Source organism: Falco punctatus (assembly GCF_963210335.1).
Source record: "Falco punctatus genome assembly, chromosome: 6".
Lineage (NCBI taxonomy): Eukaryota > Metazoa > Chordata > Aves > Falconiformes > Falconidae > Falco > Falco punctatus.
The window spans coordinates 45,381,309-45,401,047 of NC_137585.1; the positions used below are offsets into that span (position 1 = coordinate 45,381,309).

The 19,739-nt window shown below is 37.7% G+C and overlaps 1 protein-coding gene across 3 annotated transcripts in view; it reads left to right on the forward strand.

Annotated features, from left to right (window-relative positions):
• The window catches only part of VEZT (vezatin, adherens junctions transmembrane protein), a 66,831-nt gene that overhangs the window by 35,313 nt on the left and 11,779 nt on the right, over positions 1-19,739 (forward strand). For 2 of the 3 annotated variants that reach the window (XM_080392605.1, XM_080392606.1), the window contains exons 7-11: positions 4,727-4,874; positions 7,932-8,263; positions 8,907-9,100; positions 14,362-14,462; positions 15,612-15,819. In XM_080392605.1, the coding sequence (XP_080248731.1) occupies positions 4,727-4,874; positions 7,932-8,263; positions 8,907-9,100; positions 14,362-14,462; positions 15,612-15,819 (983 nt within the window). Of the gene's footprint in view, positions 1-4,726; positions 4,875-7,931; positions 8,264-8,906; positions 9,101-14,361; positions 14,463-15,611; positions 15,820-18,978; positions 19,738-19,739 lie in introns of those variants that run through there. The other variant, XM_080392607.1, reaches the window with a different exon arrangement.

The window sequence follows — 19,739 nt, forward strand, 5'->3', positions numbered from 1 at the left end:
CTGTTTGCTTTGAATAATTTGACATTTATATCTGTCTTTGTAAAATTTTTAACATGGAAGTTCCATTATACTAAATTATCATGCAGATATTGCAGCAGTAAGAAATAAATGGCCAAAAATTTATTAAAGTTGCATGCATAAAGTTCTTGACAAATGGAAAGAGAAGCATTGTATTTGTGCAGAACATAGTGGCAAAAACAGTGATAGCCTGTGAGTTGAGATGCAGGCTGGGCCAATTCTGCAGTGCACGAAAACTGCAAGTAAGGCATTTAAGTGTAAGGAAGGTGAGTAAAGGATTCCTTCTTCCCACCAGGATAATTAAGAGCAGCTTTAAAATAGTTCCAAGTTGCCTTAGTTTGAATTTTTCCCTGAGTATTGTGAATGTCTGAAAATGTTGTGTGTATTACATGGGTATTGATGGCAAGGAGCATCTTTCAAATAAATTCCAATTAAATATTACTGTTATGCTGGAGAGGCCAAAGATTCCTTCATGTCAAAAGCATTCACAGTTGCCACTTGTGACAACTTTAATGCCCTTGTCCATCATCAGATTGTTAGTGCAAATCTGGCCTAGAGCAAGGAGAAAGAGGAACTGGAGAGATGAAATAAAGGAGGGAGGTAATAAATTGAAGGAACGGAATGTTGATAAATTAAAGGGAACTTATATCCAATGTCTGGAAATGAGATCCCAATTCCAACTTTTACAGTTCTTTTTAATAAGTTCTGCTTTGCACAAAATCAGAAGATATTGTCGACTTTAACTCCTCTAGGTTATTTGAGTATAAATTAATGAATTGCTTTTTGAAATGTTTCCTGAGCATTGTGAGAGACATGAGTCCAGTAGCACTGCTAGTGATTTACACTGGCAACAGCAAAACAAAATGCTTTTATTAGAGAAAAATGTATTAGAGAAATATTCCAGATATTTAAAATTTGGATTAATATTACAAAATTACATTAAAAAACCCCAAAACCTATTTTCCCTGGTTGGTTGTAATACTGTTTAAATAAACATTTTTTGCTTTACTGGATATTGCTTTGTACTTTTGTTGCAGAGCAGATATATCTCTCTGCATATTTAGGCAAGTGAAAAACTGAATTATTTTTGCTTGGAACAATTTTCAATAGGAATTTAATATGCAAAACATCTAGTCTCAAGGGCAACAAAAATTGAATTTTCCTAGATTTTTCTGTTTAAGGAAGCAGTAATTTCTTAAGACTGTGAACAAATACGTGGGACAGGCACTGCTTTGAACCACAGAGTGTGCATTTCATGGAAACATACATGTGCATGGGAAATAAATGTCTGTATTGTAGTTTGCTTTCCTTGGTTGATGGCATTCAGTTGGTGCTGCAACATGGGCATGATATTTGTCATTCAACAACAGTGGTGATCCTTTGACTCCAGGGATCATTTCTGTGTGATGTCCAGATACCAAAATAAGGTCCTAGTCTGTGACTGGGCCTTCTGACTGGTGTACAGGCCTGCAAAAGCATGATGATGTGACGTATGTCCTATTTTCCTTCATCTTTGTGTTTCTTAGTATCAACCTGGAAATCTGAGATTGAAGTTCATAATGCAGTGAAGATAACTGTTCCCAATTAGGCATTTTGGGTTAAGTATTTACAGGATGTTGTGCAGACTAGTCACTACTGGTTCAACAGATCCCTGCACTGTACTCCATTGCATTGTGTAATAACTCAGACAGTACTTCAGTTGGCGTGCTAGTTGCTTAATATTTTTATACTTAAGAGCCTTGTGTCATGGGAATATTGTTCATTTATTGATTTAATTATATGCAAGCTGGATGGAGGAAATTTTATAGCTTATGTTACTTCATGATGCTAATAGTCTCATTGTCAGCTGATGCAAGATGGTGTGATACTCCTATTTCCATTGAACTATATTGATAGGTAGGACCTGGGCACTGGACCATCTAAACTGAAAAAACTTTTAATTTTGTTGTAATGTAAGGTGTTGTTCTCTGGTGGCCAGGCATAAACAGTATTACAAACGCAGTCATTGGATAGCAGTGTTTTAAATGGAATGATATCTTACCCCATTAAGGTGGAATGGATATAAAATGCATTCTGTGTCTTAGAGATGCACTGAGCACAGGGCAACTTGCTAATTTTCTCTAGTAAATCCAGTAAAAAAGTGTCCCTTCTCTGTAAAAATTCAGTTATTGTATCATGAAATGTTAGAAAAACACATACCTTTTTAGTTGGGAAAAAGAAAACAGTAAGCTAAACAAAAAGTAGTACCCTTTTGGGGTTAGAAAAGCCTAAATCAGAAATCTGATGCTGGAAGGCCTGAATAAAGATACTTGAGCATTTTTCAGCGTGATGTTTCTGTCTTGACCACCTGTTTCATCACACGCTTAGCTCATCCCTTCCCACCTGGTGGGCTGGTGAGAATTTTATAAAAGAGCAGCTTGGATTTCTCAGGGATATTGTGAAGCTGTTCTTTAGATGGAAATGTGCTTTTGAAGAGCCAAGTATGAATATTAAATTTCTACATACAGGGGTACATTAGTGTTCTTGATTTTCTATATATAAATAATGTTGGCCCAGTGGCAGAGGTTAGACATTCACTGGACAGATAACTTTATTCTGGATTTGTCAGTTTATTATTAAGAGCTTTGCCTTGTCTTCTTCCAAGCTAGTAAAGAATGTAAGTTAAACAGGCGAAAGATATATTTTCACAAAGACATAGAAAAATTTAACTAACCTAAGGTTAATTACTCTATTTTGGCTTTAATAGAAAACATCAACACTGAAAATACTTTTGTTTTACAGCAAAGCATGTGAAGGAAATGTCTTTGTGTATATGTATATGTATATGTTTGTGTGTATGTGTTTAACCTTTCTAAAGGTCTAATCTTTGGGAAGCTAATGGGAGCATGGGATCAGTTCTCTGCTTTCATCTATCCCATAGAGATGGGGGTGGGAGGGCTACAATAGAGGAGGGCAAGGCAGGAGATGTGGGAGTCCACTGGGAATCCCTAGCTGAGATGTAGTATTGGTAAGTGGCTCCTTTGGTCAAACCACTCATTTGAGATGTTGCCTGGAATTTTTTTAGCATGACTTAGAAATTCACATGTCCAAACTGGTTTTTATATCTTGTTGTGGGAAAAGAATAACAAGAGATATAATTAGTCCCAGAGATAACTGGTTCTGAAGGGGTTTGACCTGACTTTTCAGTCTCTGATACCATCCTCATCCCATGTGCTCCATCTGGTGGGCATGCTATCAGGTTAACTTAGAGTAGACACTGCTTATGAGGCAGCTGCTGGTGGCAACAATAATACTTTGTTCCTAATTAATTTGCATTGCAGGTTTTTGTCTGAACACCTAATAGGCTTCTTTCTTCATGGACTTTGTGGAGAAATTAGGGAAGAGTGTGTGTGTGTGTTTGTTTAGAGCCTGGACACTTATCATTGCTGTATCCTGTGACACAGAATATGATTATTTCTTTTTATACAATGTTCTACTCAAGTGGTGAAAATTTTCTTGAGCAAATCACTTTTACAAGTTCAATCCTATGAGAATTTATCACATGGAAAAATTGGGAGTGAAAGTGGGTGGAACTTGTAGCTTCTTGGGAAAGCATAATAGTTGGACAAGAGACAGGTGCTTCTAATCATCTTTATGTGCCCCAAGAGATGAGAGTATTCAGTTTGTAAATTGAAATATAAATTTAAAAAAACCCATAGTTTAAATTAAGGCCTTATTTTCATGAATGCCTTACAAATGTATTTTTTTCTATGGAACAAACGTGCTTATGACCATAAGTTATAAGTTTCAATTTTAAAGCAAATTTTACTATTTTGTGACTGGGTGACTATGCAAAATGTGCAGAAATCTTGAGCTGTTCCTCCTCCCCTTTTCCCAGCATGAGGTTAGCCTAAAATTAATGCTATTTTAAAATAAATGCTGCTTTGTCTATGAATTATTTTTATCTGTCTTCTGGTATCAGTTATATTGTGCTTGCTCCCTACTTTTTAAGCATTTCTGAGGACTGGAAATGTACATTTTCCTACTGAGAATTTAAATGTGCTGAAGAATGTTGATAAAAAACAGTTCACTGCTGTTCCTACCAAGATCATAGTGGCTTTACAGCAAAGTAATCAATAAAGTTAAAGGTATGACAATTGGGGAACTCCTGTTCTTCACGGTACTATCTGAAATGTCAAACACCAATTATTGTCGAGATCTCTGAGCAGTTTCTCCACAGACAGAACTTGCTTGGAATTCCCATTGTCCTAAGTTTGGTCTAAAACATAGGCTACATTTGAAACTTAAAATTTTACTATTGTTTTTCTCTTTCCCTTGGTTTAAGATTGACATGAGCTACTTCCTGGGAAGTTAATATTTAAACATAAAGATTTTATCAGAGAGAAAGATACTTAAACATAAGATGTTTTCCTCACTTGAAAGGGATGCAGGGATTTTTCATCAGTCTGTTTTGTTTCATGTGTTTGTGTTTATACCTAGGTGTTTCGTCAATGTCTAATCTCTCATCCTTTTAAGAGCCTTTAAAACTTGTGCTCTGAATAAGGGTCGCAAAATGTTCAATTAAACAGGATTGAGGTGGATTTGGGTGGAATGTATGTGCTTTCACACAAATTGCCTGCAATAAGAAACCTTACTGGGTGGGGTTTTTTCCTTTTTTGTGTTTTTAATGCAAAAATTGCTTTGTTAACCACCTTAACTCCAGCTAAACCTACCCTCTGAACTCGGAGAGTGATAATGTGACCAGCTACATCTGTGTAGTCCCCTTTAAGGAGCTGGGTCTGGGACTGAGTGAAGACCAAGTTTCTGAAGAGGAGGCACACAATCTAACAGATGGCTTTAGCTTGCCTGCACTCAAGGTAACCTCTCCTAGAAGGACATCTGCACCAGCACAGCGTCCTAATGAAATTCTCTTTCGGTTGTCATGGAGCCCTGTGGCTTGTATGTACTAGCCTGTAGTAACACAGTCAACTGAGGGAGAGATGTAGTTGGTCTCCTATGATGTTTCCACAGTTATTGACATTTAGATGCTTTCTTTTTGCATGTGGTCAAAGAGAAGTTGCACAATACTACATTAGGATTTTTTTCTGCAAATCATGTAAATTGAAGCCAATGTTTTATAATTAGCTTGATCAATCTCTTTCTTAAACATTATTTTTACTCTCCGATTTCACTTGATACGAGCTGAGTAAAATAATTTACAGATTTGTACTTACATCTTTTTTAGCTTATCTCTTGACTTGGATAGAAAGAGAGACATCAGAAGATGCAAATTAGTTGTAATTGCCAAAGGCAGTAGCTGCATTTAGTTACACTGAGGAGTAGAAATCATAAGCTTGCACCCCTGCTGCCGTGAGCCAGTGTGGTTCTTTGATCTTTGAAAAACATTTAACTGAACAGAATGACAACCCTATAATGGCCTTTTTATCTATTTGTTTTGAGATGTTAGGTATTTTTAATTTGTATGAGGCAATGTTTGCAATTGAAAGATCTAATTTGAATGCAAACCTTCTACACTCTGGTGGTTCTTTGCTGTGGCAGTTCCCTTTTAACATTGTTTTTCTAATGGAAAATTGCACATCATTATTATATGACTTCTGTGTTTCTGTGGGGTTGGCTTTTGTTGCATTTTATGCACTTAATTCCTAGATCTTGGCTTCTTTTGTTCTGACAGTAAATATTACCAGTAATAGTGATTGCTAAGCTTTGAGGCTTAGTCTAATTAGTTGTAAGCTAAGAGCTACATCAGTTGTAAGCTTTTGGGAATTTTTTCTTGCCTTTTCATTAGCTGAAGTTCTAATTGCAACCATACAAGCTCACTTATTTACCCACTTCTTTTTAAGCACAAGAATTCAGAGCTGCCCAAACTCGTAAGCTAAATCTTTGTTTACCTGCAGTTTGCAGTAATTTAACTAAAATCTGTTTTAGTTAAACTAGTTGGGACTCTTTCTGGGTTACAAATTGAATATCTCAATTTGTGTGAACACATAACTGACAGTAATGTAGGCTGGATGTGGTGTAGTTGAACCAAGCTAAATTAACATAAATCAGTCCTAAGCAGATTCTTGCATATATAATAAAATAGGTGTACTTCAATAACCTTGGGACATATTTATGCCCAGACCTCTTCAGGGTTGTTTTTTTTTAATTTGAGAGAACTTGTCTTTATATTAAAATGCAGGTAGAATATAGATGTGTATCCAGATTTGCTTAATATTTTAATTTTCATTCAAGCCCATGTCTAGACCATATGACAAATGTAGTCTGTGTGTTTCGGCTACCTTGTCCTTGAACTGAATCAATTTAAAGAATGAAAAATTTTGGCTTAAGAATAAATACCAATTCAAGCTGATGAGAGCCAGTAGGATGTTCTGGGTGAAGTTTAAGTGTCAGTAAAAATCATCAGAAGCCATTGGCAGAACAAGCTATTTGCAACCCTAAATACATCTGGAATTCCCTTTTCTCATCATTGTGCATTTTTTCAGGTAGGTTTTGGATTATTATTGTCACCTAAAGTCCACTACTTTTGTGTGCTACTTTTTCACTGCTTTTGCTTTATGTCTCATGGAAGGGATTGGTTTTCTTTTGTGCTTTATTATAGCATGAGCTCTTAACTTTCTATCCAGGGCACCACACCTTCAGGGAACTTGGGTGATCGCTGTCCATTTGTTTGCTTTTTGTTTTAGCACCCAGCCAAATCAGTCTTGCACATGTGCCCCAAATTATTGTGTATCATTCTATGTTCTTTCTCCTGACCATCTTTTGTAAATCAAGAATTATTTCTTTTCTTTTGGAATATTTTATCAGCTTGCATTCAAGTATTTTTTTATGTACCCTTGGGGTATATCAGACCACATCTATCTGAAGGCATTTAATTTTTTGTGTTACTGTTCTGAATGTTTTGTTCTTGATTGTTTGCACACTGGAAAAAACTGCTACTTGTCCATAGTCATATGAATACAAAGATGCAAATATATTATTCAAATCTCAGAACAAGTAAATTGTTAGTCCTGTTCTGTAGCTGAGGAGGTGGAAAGAAGCATGATAAGTAGTAACTTTGTCTTCTTCGGTGTGGAATGCTTGAGAACAGATTTTGGACTACGCCGCGTAGTGACAGACAGTTCATCCCTTTTAATAAAGGCCACTATTGCAGAGAAAAGTGTCATAACCTTTCCTTTTCATTTTAGAGATATTAGATGCTACTGTTCTGTCACGGTCTACTGAGCCTACAGTCTTCCCTAAACTAAGACAACAGTTCATTTCATTGGAAGAGGAAATTCTCAAGAAATTGAAATTGTGGGTTTCCTTGCTCCCAGATGGAATGACCTCTTTTGAACCATATATAACGTTGTGGCTCGATTCATTTCTCACAAGCCTTTCCCTCGTTAGTGGTATTGGTGAAGTTTTACTTTGGCTGAAAGAAGAATTAAGCTGGCAGCTCAACTTTCTTCAGATGTAGGATGTGTTTTGTTGAAGTACAGTGCAATTAGACTTGTGTTTCAGGGTTGGGTGTGGGGCAGTGCAGTAGTTAGAAATTGTAGAAACGATAGTTTGGCATCATAAAGGAAAAAATGTCTTTGCTGCCACTGGAATTTCTGCAGCCCTTTATGAGCTGTAGGATATGTGGACATTATAGCAAATAATGAAACTACCTGCTGAGAGTATGAGTTTTTAGGCCTCTGACAGCCTTCTGAGCATAATTGTATACAATATCCTTCATCGACAAATTAACAGTCGCCTAAGGTTCGCAAGATCTGAACCTCACATGGTCTGGGGTGCCCTTCAGTGGATTTTTGCAGTTTTTCAAAGTTCCTGTTGCTATCTGAGGAATGTTTTCCCGTGGTGCATCTGTACATTGACTTTGGAGGCTGGCTGTTTTCCCAGGTGCGCAGAGTTAACCCTGCCCTGTTCTGCAGGTCCTCTTTCAGCTCTGGGTAGGGCAGAGCTCAGAATTCTTCAGAAGGCTGGTGCTGCTCCTCTCCCCAGCCAACGCGTCCCCCAAGCCCTTGGTCTCCCCTGAACGGCTGCCTCATCATATCTTGTCTGATGTGACTCAAGGCCTACCTCATACACATGCTGCCTGCTTGGAGGAGCTTAAGCGAAGCTATGAGTTTTATCGGTACTTTGAAACGCAGCATCAGCTGGGTTTTGAGCGGCCAGCCAGGACAAAGCAGAAGTCAAGAGAGCTGAACAGTCTTCAGACAGCAGTACGCAGCTTGCAGCTTCATCTCAAGGCACTGCTCAATGAGTAAGTTTACACATGAATTAAGAGGATATGCTGGTAGGAAGAAGGCTTCAGTCCTGAGTTCTTTGGGTTGGCAGCTTGTATCCCAGATTAAAAACAAAAAAGTCATTGTAATCACAGGCATATATTCACATAGTATGGGGTCAAAGACCCTTGGTTCAATATGGAATCTGATATTGTTTCCTGGTTATTCTTTAAAGTATCTGGTGAAAATTCAAAGCTAAGCAGTGCGTTAAGATCTTGCCTTGCTTTTGCCACTCCCTTGAAAAAATCTGAACATTTCACTTGTCTTTACATACTTATCTTTCATTGATTTAGCAACATACCGAATGCTTTATAAAAAAGTTCAGCTCATAGTAACTACCTAGAAAATGTTTTTAAATATTCATCACTGCCTTGGTGACAAAACTGTCCTACTCATTTAATCTTACATATAAGAACTACTATAACGAATGCAGGTGAGCAGTGTATCTTGATGTGGAGACACAGTTCTTATTTTTAAAATTTCAGGGCATTTTTGAGGAGTTGGCTGAGTTAGATTCTTAAAACTTGAAGAAAGTAACAGGATATTAAATGAAATACTTCAAGGAATGGTCAAGTCAAATATTTACTATTACTTATTTCTGTTAATCTCCTTGTCACTTAGGGTAATAATTCTTGAGGATGAACTTGAAAAACTTGTTAGCACTAAGGAGACACCTGAGTTGACAACAGAAGCCCATCAGGTTCTGGAACAAAAACTAAAGTTTATTCAGCCTCATATCCAAGCAAGCAACAGCTGCTGGGAAGAAGCCATTTCTCAGGTGGAGAAAATGAGTGGAAGAAACCCAAATAAAAAAGGTAAGTGTGAGAGATTAATTTAGCAATGAATGGGATACACTTCAGAGATGGAATGGTCAGATGGATCAAAGACAGCATTCAGCCTGTATATTAGAATTTTAGCTGAAGAAGGTTTTACAACCATACACTTTGAAAAACTATGCACATATGTCAAACTTTTTCATTGTGATGACCTTGGAGTTTTTGTCTCAGCAAAAAATGTAATTTGTTGGTTCAGTCTGTTAGACCTGTGGATTCAGATTTTTACATTTCCAGGTGTAGACCAATAGCGGCTTTTTGCCTTTACTTGGTGAGTCACGTGTGAAGGGGTGGGATTTTGATGAGTTGTCCTTGAGATTTTCATTTATTTACTGCATAAAATAGCTAATTGAAATCACAGTGGCACTGTCGTGAAACTTTTTTGGCAACATTTCCTGGTACGTTCTAAATTGTAGAGAATGTATTGAGCATATAGTACCTGTTTACCTGCTCTCTCAGAGAGGGTGAGCTAATCTTCTGTGTGTTTAATGGTCATACTGAGCAGCATATCCCAAACTTTTGCCTTATGTCCTTCCCCTTAATTGCCTGTACTGCCCATGCTGTTTTCCTTGTGAATCACAACAAGCTTAAATAACGGATGTGAACTTGGGCTCCTGATATGGAGCTGAACATGTAATTTCTGATCTTTCTTTTTTCCAGGAGCTTTTTTACTGTCTTAGGCAGGCACAGCCCAGCATTTGAAAAATGCTGGTAATGGAGACTGTGTTAGGAAAATTATGGCTTGGGGTTCTCAGCAAGTTACCTGCAGAAATCCAAATCTGTAGTGAGCTATGCTCTTAATGATATATAAGTGAGATATCCAGTAGATGGATGAATATTGCTGTGGGCGTAGAGAAATACAGGCTGACCTTGTTCATGCTTACATCAGAACTGGGAGCACTGAGAGGCCTAATGCAGGCTCTGTGCAGGTCCAGACATGGTGTAGCTACATTTGTGTGTACTTTGCCTGATAGTCCAGTCTTACAACTTCCCTCTTCAGTCCTGCGTAAAACAGCCTATGAGGATATTAGGTGTAGTCTGATACATCTGCCTGTGCTAGCTTGTTGTGTTTTGTTGATGCATTTCACAGCCAGCAGTTCCACTGATCTTTTTTTTCTCCTTTACTTAAATGTTCGTTCTAGACTGCATGCCACCATATTTTTAGTTGTTTAAGTTTTATTTTTACTTTGTGTATAAATTTCACAGCAGGCACTCTTATTATAACATGCTTCCTTTTAAAGTTCAGTATAAAAATAACCTAGTGTGTGACCTAGAAGGGAGGGATTGCATGGGAAATATATAAAAATAAAATCTTCACTTTCACTTCTGCGCAGTGACTTTCCTAGAAATGTGCTGGGGTTGAATCTCTATTTTGCAACAAGTTTACTGAATTGCTCCTTATGAGCTATTTTTACATTTTGTTGGTCATTGAAAACTATTGTTATCTGACTGCATTTTACTTTCCCGATATATTTCTGAGCAGTCCAGCTTCTGTGAGTTGACCTTTTCAAGCTGTGCATGAAATTAAGTCTAGTTCTTCTGCTGTCTTTCTACAAATCTTAATAACTGGTCTGTCAGTCATGATTATGTAAATAGCTTCATTAAATTATCTGGGTTTTTTTCAGTGCTTCCTTCCTGCTGAAATAATATAGCTGCTAAATACATCTTTCTTTTGTCTTCACACACTATTAGCCAAAATCAGATGAATCTTTTGGTAAGAGCTGTAGCAAGAACCCCATGATAGTAAAAAATTGTGTCTAAGTGGATGCCCAGCTCTTTTGCTGCAGTAGATGTTTAGTTCAACTAACTAGTTTGACCAGTAGAGCAGTGGCAATACCATTTTCAGTGTCAGTTATGAGCACTGTTGAAAAGGGAGCTATTTCTGGTGGCTTAGACCCAGTTTTGAGAGGAAATATTTCATTACATAAAAGCTGTATATATTTGTTAAATATTTTTAGCAGTATCTCATAATTGTGCTTAGTATTTAAACAAAATAAGTCATTTTCCTTCTTCATATATAAATACAAAATGTATCCAGTATTTAAATTTACTGTTTGCTTGGGTTTTGTTCTTACCGTGTTTATATAATAAGCACAAATGTATCTTTGCTTGTTCTTCTTGGCTCCTAGTGCTGTCAGCATGGGAAGGTTTCCTTGCATGAGAAGTAGAAATCAGCTCAGCAGCTGCAGCAGCAAAGGGTCTGTGTTGCTCTGCAGAGAGGAAGAAATTGGGAACTCATTGGTCCGTTCAGCATCAGAGTGCTGTTGTTGGACCAGGAGTTGGAAGTTTCCAGCCTCTAAGGAGCTGCTTTGAACTGTGGGCTAACCTAGTTGTGGCATTCTACGTAGCTGCCTATCACTACTTTTCAGTAGTACTTTGCATATCTTTAATTGTTCTCTGTATAAACAGATGAGTCTCTTTCAGCAAGCACTACCTGCTTCTCGCCCTAAATCATACCGGGCCAGAGCAGGTTTCTTACAGCTACATTAAATAGCTCTTTGTGTCAAGCTCTGTCAAAGCAAAGCCTTTCAGTCTAACTGATTGAACGTTCATACGTTCCCATTGGCCTTTCATGGGTGGTGATACTAACATGTATTATAGCATATGGTTACTTTAGTAAATGCCGTTTGGCTTCTTTGTTTACAGGACTTGGTGTGTTTCTAGAACCAGAGCTGTTAGTCACTGATCCTGTCAGATACAGGACAGAGCCTGAGAGCAAATGGGGCTTTAGCACCTTGAGGAGAATTCACCTCTACTTAAATGCACTGGGCAATGGTAGACTTATCTATCGTTGATCTACATGTAGATCTTTGCTCATTTCCAGCATGAGTTGATTCTAGACTTCCAGCCATCATCTCTTTACTCTTTGACCTCTTTTGTCAATAAAACTGATCTACCACTTCAGGCCTCAACAATTCAAGCAAGTAGTAATCTGCTGGTAGTTTTACATAGTGGAATACCCTCAATGGTTAGTTACAGTGTTGGTTTAATGATCTTTGAAATAATATCCCTCAAACTGTTTAAATGTCATCCTTTTTCCTTTTAAACTGTCTCTGTCTTTGCAAATGTATACAGCTTTTTTTTTATATTTATGAGAGCAAGGCCATAGGACTGCTGCAAGATCCTGGATCTTGATCTGCTGGAGAGGAACTAAAGCAGCAGCAGTTTTAGTTAAACACTCTGAATTTGTGATCTTGAAGCATATCCTTAGCAATGGAATCATCCCATATAGGTGGCAAACAGAGCTGGTTGTACATACTAGAGCAGCTGTTTCCCTCTGATTTGGGAAGGCAAGCTTTTAATTGGTAACTTCCATATACTCTTCCAAATTTTTCTTCATATATGTCTTCATGGAACATATTTCTCTTGTTGCTGTCATTATTATTAAAATGTTTATTACAAGGCAGAGTTAGGCAATGGACAAGGGGACTTGATATTTATAAAATAAATATTTCATGTCAATTTTCCAATACAGATTTCACTACGTGCTTCACCTTTCTTTTGAACTTTGCATTTAGATATTTCTGGAACATCAAATCTTTAGCTCAGCCCAGGCAACTAGGGAATTACATACTTCCCTTGTTTGCAAAAGCAAGTAACTGAGCACCACTAAAATTGTCATTATTGTCATAACTGCCTACTTTCAGAATACCATCCCTAAGTATTCCATCCATAAGTTAGAAATTGAAAATAGGGGTATGTGGGGCTTGGCAAGGACATCTAGCCCTTTTCCCTACTCGAAAGTAAATTAGTGTGCATGGCTGAAAGATGTTTACCTATTCCTAAAGGCCTCTCTTTAGAGACATTTTACAGTATTTCCAGGCATCTATTCCAGCACTTAATTCCATTACTAGTATAAAGTTATTACTGAATATAAATATTGCTTGCTGCAATTTAAAAGCAGTACTTTTTATCCACCCACAATGGAAATCCATTTCCTCTTTGTAACTCTTACATTTTTGAAGTCAGTTAATAGGTTTCTTTCTGTTTTCTTTACATGACTATACTTCAGCTCTTCCCTGATGACTGTACTTTATTTAGTCCTTTGATCATTTCCATTTTTCCTTAAGATGCCCTCTAGTTGGTCCACAATATTGTTGAATGAGAGCCCCATACTGGGCACTATGTTCCATTCACAGCCTGATCAGTGCCAGAGTAGAAACGTAATTTCATGTGTCTTAACAGTCTGTTGTTTATATGTTGGTATGTAGTTTGGCTTTTTGCTTGCAGCAGGGTAGAGCTGACTACTAGGCTTCTCACATCTTTTTCTTGGTGGTGCTGCTCAGTCAGTTGTCATATATTTCTGCGTTTTACTATTCCAAAGCACAAAAATTCGCAGCCACTGTCGTGAAACTGCTCTATCTAAAATCGAATTCTTCCTGGGCTGTATCTCTGATTTTTCAGTATTATTTTTTATTCTAATCATGCCCTTCAGTATCCTTGCAGATTATCCCAATATCAGCAGATTTAATGAGCTGAAACACTTCTCTTTCACCCATTGGAAATATTGAAGAGTATTGGGTTTGAGACAAATACTCACTCCGTATATTGTTCCTGTCTGAAAATGGTAACTGCACTGTGGTTATCCAAGAGATTGTCTATGCACCCAATAGCAACTTCTCCTGGCCTATGCATTTTGCTTATGAGTACGCCATGATACCGTGTCAAAAGCCATACTGAAAACAAAATGCAGAACATCTTTGGCTTCTTTGTATTCATAAGACCGATTACTGCATTGGGAAATGAAATTGGAGTGATTTGACATCTTTTCTCAACAAACCCCCATTGGCTGGCACTTATCTCCTTGCTACCTTCCAAATAGTTTCCCGTAAATTTTGCTTGATTGTTTCTTCCAATATTTTCCAATTATTTGAAGCTGATGTGCCTGTAGTTCTACTGTTTTATTTCTTTTTCTAAACTTGGGCACCAAGTCTCTTTTCTGTTTTTACCCTTTTTTCTTGCCATCTGCAGGTTTTCAAAGTCTATAAAAATTTTGAGATTTGTTAGTTGACGTAGTTCAAGATGAGTTTCATCAGACCCAGCTTATATTAAAATAGCTGAGTTATTTAAGTGCTCTCTAACAGTGTTTCAGTGTATTCTAACCAGCTGTCTCACCATTTTTTTGTATGTACCAATCCTGCCTAATGAAAATGCCTGGATCCTACCTGAGTGAGGCAAAAACATCATTCAACACTCAATCTTTTTATTTTATTTTTAATCCCTTTTATTCTTTCCTCGTAAAGGCAAACTTGAAGTTTCCTGTGACAACCTACAGCGTACTACAGTACCTTTAACACAGCCTGCCATATACATAGAAAACAAAGATCCAATCCCTGAGGAGCAGGTAAAAAAAAAAAAAAAAAAAAAAAAAAAGGACTATTTAACATAATAATTGAGGCTTGTTTGCTGTATCCATTCCTTTTTCAGTTGCTTGTGCAGCGCCCTTCTTGCCCAGACAGATCAAGTAGGTAGCCATGTGCCATTTCATAACTGGACATACGAAGAAAAAAGATGTATATTCCTTTTGCTGTTCCATGGGGAGGTATTCCTAGAAAAAAGAGCAGTAGCATTCACTTATTCTCGTATACATCATTAGAAATAAGTGACAAAAGGAGAGCAGCAACACAAGTCAGAGTAATATAGAAAAAAAAGTGTGAATTGCTAAAAGGTGGTATATAAAAGAGAGTCCTGCTTGCATATTGTTAGGTGAACTGACACAGCTGCAGAAGTGACAGGCTTCAGAACAAACCAGCCTGTTTTCAGTTTGAGTAATCTGTGTTTTTAGATACCTAAAGCAGACTGACACTGAACAGCTTTTTAGGGAACTTGTGTGTGATGGTTGGGCTGTCTTGAAGATCCTCCATCTCAGAACTGAGTGGCAGATGCACTCTGAAAGCAGATTGGAACAGCTGTGCTCTGCTCTGCCCCTCCCTGGCCTTCTCCCAAGCCTACCCCACAAATATTCTTTCTAGATTTTTTTTCCATATCAAAGAACTGGGACTAATAACTTTTCTGTCTGTCTGTTATAACATAAATGCAGCTCTATTTTTTTCATGCTTGTAAGCCAATATAGTTAAAATCAGAGGAGGAGTTTGTTATTATCAGCATCCTCTTAATAAAGATTTACCTAAGTTAAATTAGCAAGGAGGAAGAATTTCTTATTGTGTAAATTAGAAACCTGTATCAGCATTGCTTATCTCCACTTGTAATTATGAGGAAATGGACTCTCATTTTCAAGGTATATCACTCGATCATGGTGTGTATGAAAGTAAATCTTAGGTAACTGCAATAATGTTAACTTTTCAGTGAGTGTACTTGCTCCAAAACTATACAAATATGAGAGCCATGTCAGATCCACTGACTCTGCTAAAAGAGGGCTCCATCCTAATACTGTCATTGACTTGTGTTGAGATCAATTGATCGTGCATCAGATTGTAGGACATGGTCTACACTGACAGTGAAAATCAAAGATTTTTTTTCTTTCTTTCTTTAGGAATTGGAAGCATATGTTGATTATTCAGACACGGAGAATGAATATAAAAGGGAAGATTTTTACTGCTTTTCCCAGGAAGAAAGAGAGAGACAAGAACGAGAGAGACAGGAATCTAAGAGGGTGTTACAAGAACTGAAATCTGTACTGGGATTTAAAGCATCAGAAATAGAAAGACAAAAATGGAAACAGCTGCTATTCAGTGACCATGGTAAGCATTCTTTTGAAAACTAATTCCTTTCTAAGAAAGGGTAGGTGTCTGCCATCAGCTTCTGACTATGTTAGAATTCAGACAGTACTTAGCTATAGTAGTGTCATTGATAGAGCTGTGTGGTCTTTATTGCTATTCCATCTCTTGATACTCTTTGTAGCAATCATTTTACTATATATTGGAAAGAACTCAGAGAAACAGGAATTTGGCTTTAAACAAAATATTGAGCTAAAATATTAAGCACACAAAACATTAAGACAGTGCAAAGAGAACTGTCAGGCTATAAACCACACAAACTGAACTGGCTGGCTTTCATGGCTTTCCAGTAAATATGAATTTTAATTGGGGTGCATAAATAGATTACTTTTCAGAATTTAAAGAAACCATTAGAAATCATCTCTGTCTTACAAAAATACATTGAAGTGGAAAGCTAGACTTTGAAATATTAAAGACTTACAAAAGAGTAAGACTGGCTTTTGATTCCATGGGTGTGAGTATATAGGATATGTTTTTAAAAAAAAAAAACAACCAAAAAATCCCAACAAACCTTGCAAGAAGAGTTCTTCCAAACTAGCCTTTACTAACTGTGAGGACTGCTGGGTTGCTCCATCTACAGACTGCTAGGTTGCTCCATCCACTTGCACTTGAAGGCAGGAATATGAAAATTTCTCTTACCTCAGTGAGACAGTCTGTCTGTTCCAGCAATAAGACTGGATGCAACTTGATTCCTTTCACTGCTTGAGCTGTTTGATTGATTATCTTTAAAATTGGCAGTAATTTGTCTTTTCCTTTTTCCCTTCTTTTTCCCATTTTCAATCCTTCCTTTTAGAGACAGGTTAGGAAAAGCCCTCTAAGAAATTTCATGCTCTATGCTATGCAAAACAACCTTCAAGTCTGGCAGCATATCCAAGGATTCTGTCTCTGCCAGTGTCTACCAGAAAAAAAGACCATGGACAGCATCTTTCCGTACTTAAGTGAGAACACACAGTAACAGACCATATTGTTTATGAGACTGTTTCTTTTCTTTTGACGTCAAACCCACAAAAATATCTGTTCTTCACAGCTTTCTTCATGTCCATTTAGCTACAACTATGGTAGAGGTCACTTGGCCATCGGTTTTGACTTCTAGCTGAGTCAAAAAAACGTGAGACATCAGATTGCATCATAGTCTGCTCAAGAGTAGGATTTCTGTATTATTCTTCTGGCGTTAGATGCAACAACTCACAACTCTTCGGATGAACCTCTTCAACTCTTCCTTTCCTCCCTGTTAAGGGCAGAAGGAGGGAAGGAATCCTACCCCCAGTTTAAGTGTTGACAGACCTAGTGACTGCTGCAGAAAGAGTTCTTGTCAGGAAAGCTTGCACAGGATGTTCTCTTATCTAAGTTAGCAGCTGATATCTGTCCACATCAGTATGTCCTCAGGCCATTTGCAGCCATAGCTGAAAAGAGTCAGCTGACTCCTGTAGTCATCAGTAACTGTTCACCTGAAAGCCTTTGTGGCTCATGTTGGTTCCTTTCCATGTATAGATATTACATTGTTTTAGCATTAGAGTTTCAATGGCGGGGAGAGAGGAAAGTGTGATTTCCTCCAGCTGCCTAGGACTAATCATTGCTTACTTCCGTCTATACAAAACTGGAAAACATGAGGGCAGTTCATGAAAGTAATTAATATTGTTTCTATTTGGCTCGGAGACAGTGTGTCTAATCTGAAAGACTGATATGGACAGCAGACATAAGATCTTCTACTGTTTTTTAAGGACTTTCTCCATTCTTCAGAAGAAACACAAGTCATGTGTTTATGGCATACAGCTGCAGACTTTAATTTATCCATATGCACGAGTCATTCCTTAAACATTTTTGTGAACTGTGCTTTCCAATTTGTGGCTTGCTTTATCTTGAAGATTTAAACCCACAAAGTTTCATATTCTTGTCTCTATTGGCCCAACCCAATGGATGGCTGTGATACCACACTTTTCCGTAATCCTCTTAAATACTGTTTTTACAAAGCAGTCATATTCCAGAAACCCTGTCTTCTCCTAAATTGTGATTATCGTGAAAAAAGATCCTGAAATGTTCAAAGACTTTAAAATGTGTTAGTCAAGGCACCCAGCAAGCCAATCTGATTTGTTATGGTTTTTGGTTTGTTGAAGGAGGGGCTGGTGATGGTTTTGACATAAAAGAGGTCAGCTCCAAACAAGTTGATGCATCTGAAGAACACAGCATAAAGTCAGCTGGAGATGACAATAGGTTGGATTCCAGAAGAAAAACATTATCTTAGCAGAGCACCAGACTAAAGCAAATTTGCCCGGGCCCAGCACCATGGCAATAATTGCTTACGGGCTGGGCAGTAGGCAGTTTATGGGAGTGTTAAGTGAGCTTCTGTTTTTGGTCCTTTGGCATCCTGTTGAGCCAGTGAAACGGAGATGCTTTTGAAGAGGTCTGTGAAGTTGTTAGTGGCTTTGTTTTCATTTGTTAAACACTGTAGAACAACTTTCTTCTGGTGCAAAATCGCTTCTGGCCTTCCCCTAATCTCTCCCCCCAAAAAAGTTCATCCTGTCGGTGGCTGCATTGTACCCAGCAGTTTGCCTTTCTCCCACCTTGTCCATACAACAGTTCTTATACAAATGTTTCTCAGATTTGGAAAGCTATGCTCTAAGAATTGATGAATTCCATTCCACCTTGCTTATTAACTAGTCAACTCAGCAAATTGGCCAGCTGCCAATCTGACGTATCTACTTTTTGAGAAATTTTGGCTTTGGAAGTATTCTTTGGAGGAAGTAGGCAACAAGTTTGCTTCCAAATGATTACTGTGCATATTCCTGCCTCTTCAAGCAAATGGGCAGAAATAAGCAGCAGCATGGTTTTTACAAGTTGGGGGAAGAACTACCCCATTAACAACTGAGATGGGTCTGGTGCAGTGCTCCTTCAGTCTGTAAGGTTTTAAAACAAACAGTACAGTACAAATTCGAAGCCAAAGTCTTTCAGTGTGCTAATGACAATAATTATCTAATGTGACAGCCATAATGATGCACCTGCCTTCAGCTAGCTAAAGTGAATATTACTGAAATAGGATGCAATGGAAAAATCCTAATACCGTAAATTTTGTTTCCCGTGAAAAGTTTGTGTATTTCCCAGAGTTATTTTCATCTCTGCTTACAGGGGTAAAGTCAGAATGGAATTAGAAAGGGAAATGCTACTTGGGAATCTGCTGTTGCCGCTCTCATTTATGTTCGTGCTGCTACTGTAAAGGAGCTGCTGCAGTTTAGGGAATCTGTTACTTGGAAATGGACATTATATCGTTTTCTTAAAAAGAAAGACGTCTGTTCTTCAAGAAGTGATTGTACGAGTTATACTAACCCTTAACACTGGGAGGAGAGACTTCCTGGCAAGCATCCCGTTGCTGGCAATGGGACTCGCTGCTGCTACTAACTTCAAGAGAGGCTAAATTAAACCACACTTTATTTGTGAGGACACCTTACTTGACTGTATGAATACGTGTTGTATTTATATGTTTTGGTGTATGAGATCAGATATTGCCTATAAGGACTTTTCCATGTGTCAGCTTGTCTTTATTGGATTAGGTAAACTGTTGTTTAAAATGAAGACAGTTCAAATCTGTATACAGTGCAGTAGTTTTACTTGTTTTTTACTTTAACATTGAATGCATCATCTGTGTTTGATGCTGGTTTTAAATGTGCTGCCTCTTTACGTCACAGATTTTAAGAAGTAGTTACAACACGTAGATATCACATTTCACTTCAGCTTTGTGATTAGAAAACACTGTTATTTTAAGTTTTGTGGGTTTTGTTTCTGTTGTTTTGAGGGGGGGGGGTTGAGCCATTTTGACAATCTTGCATCTTTTCAAACACAAATAAATCATTTATATATAGCAGTTTGCTTTTAGTTATCATTTAATTTTT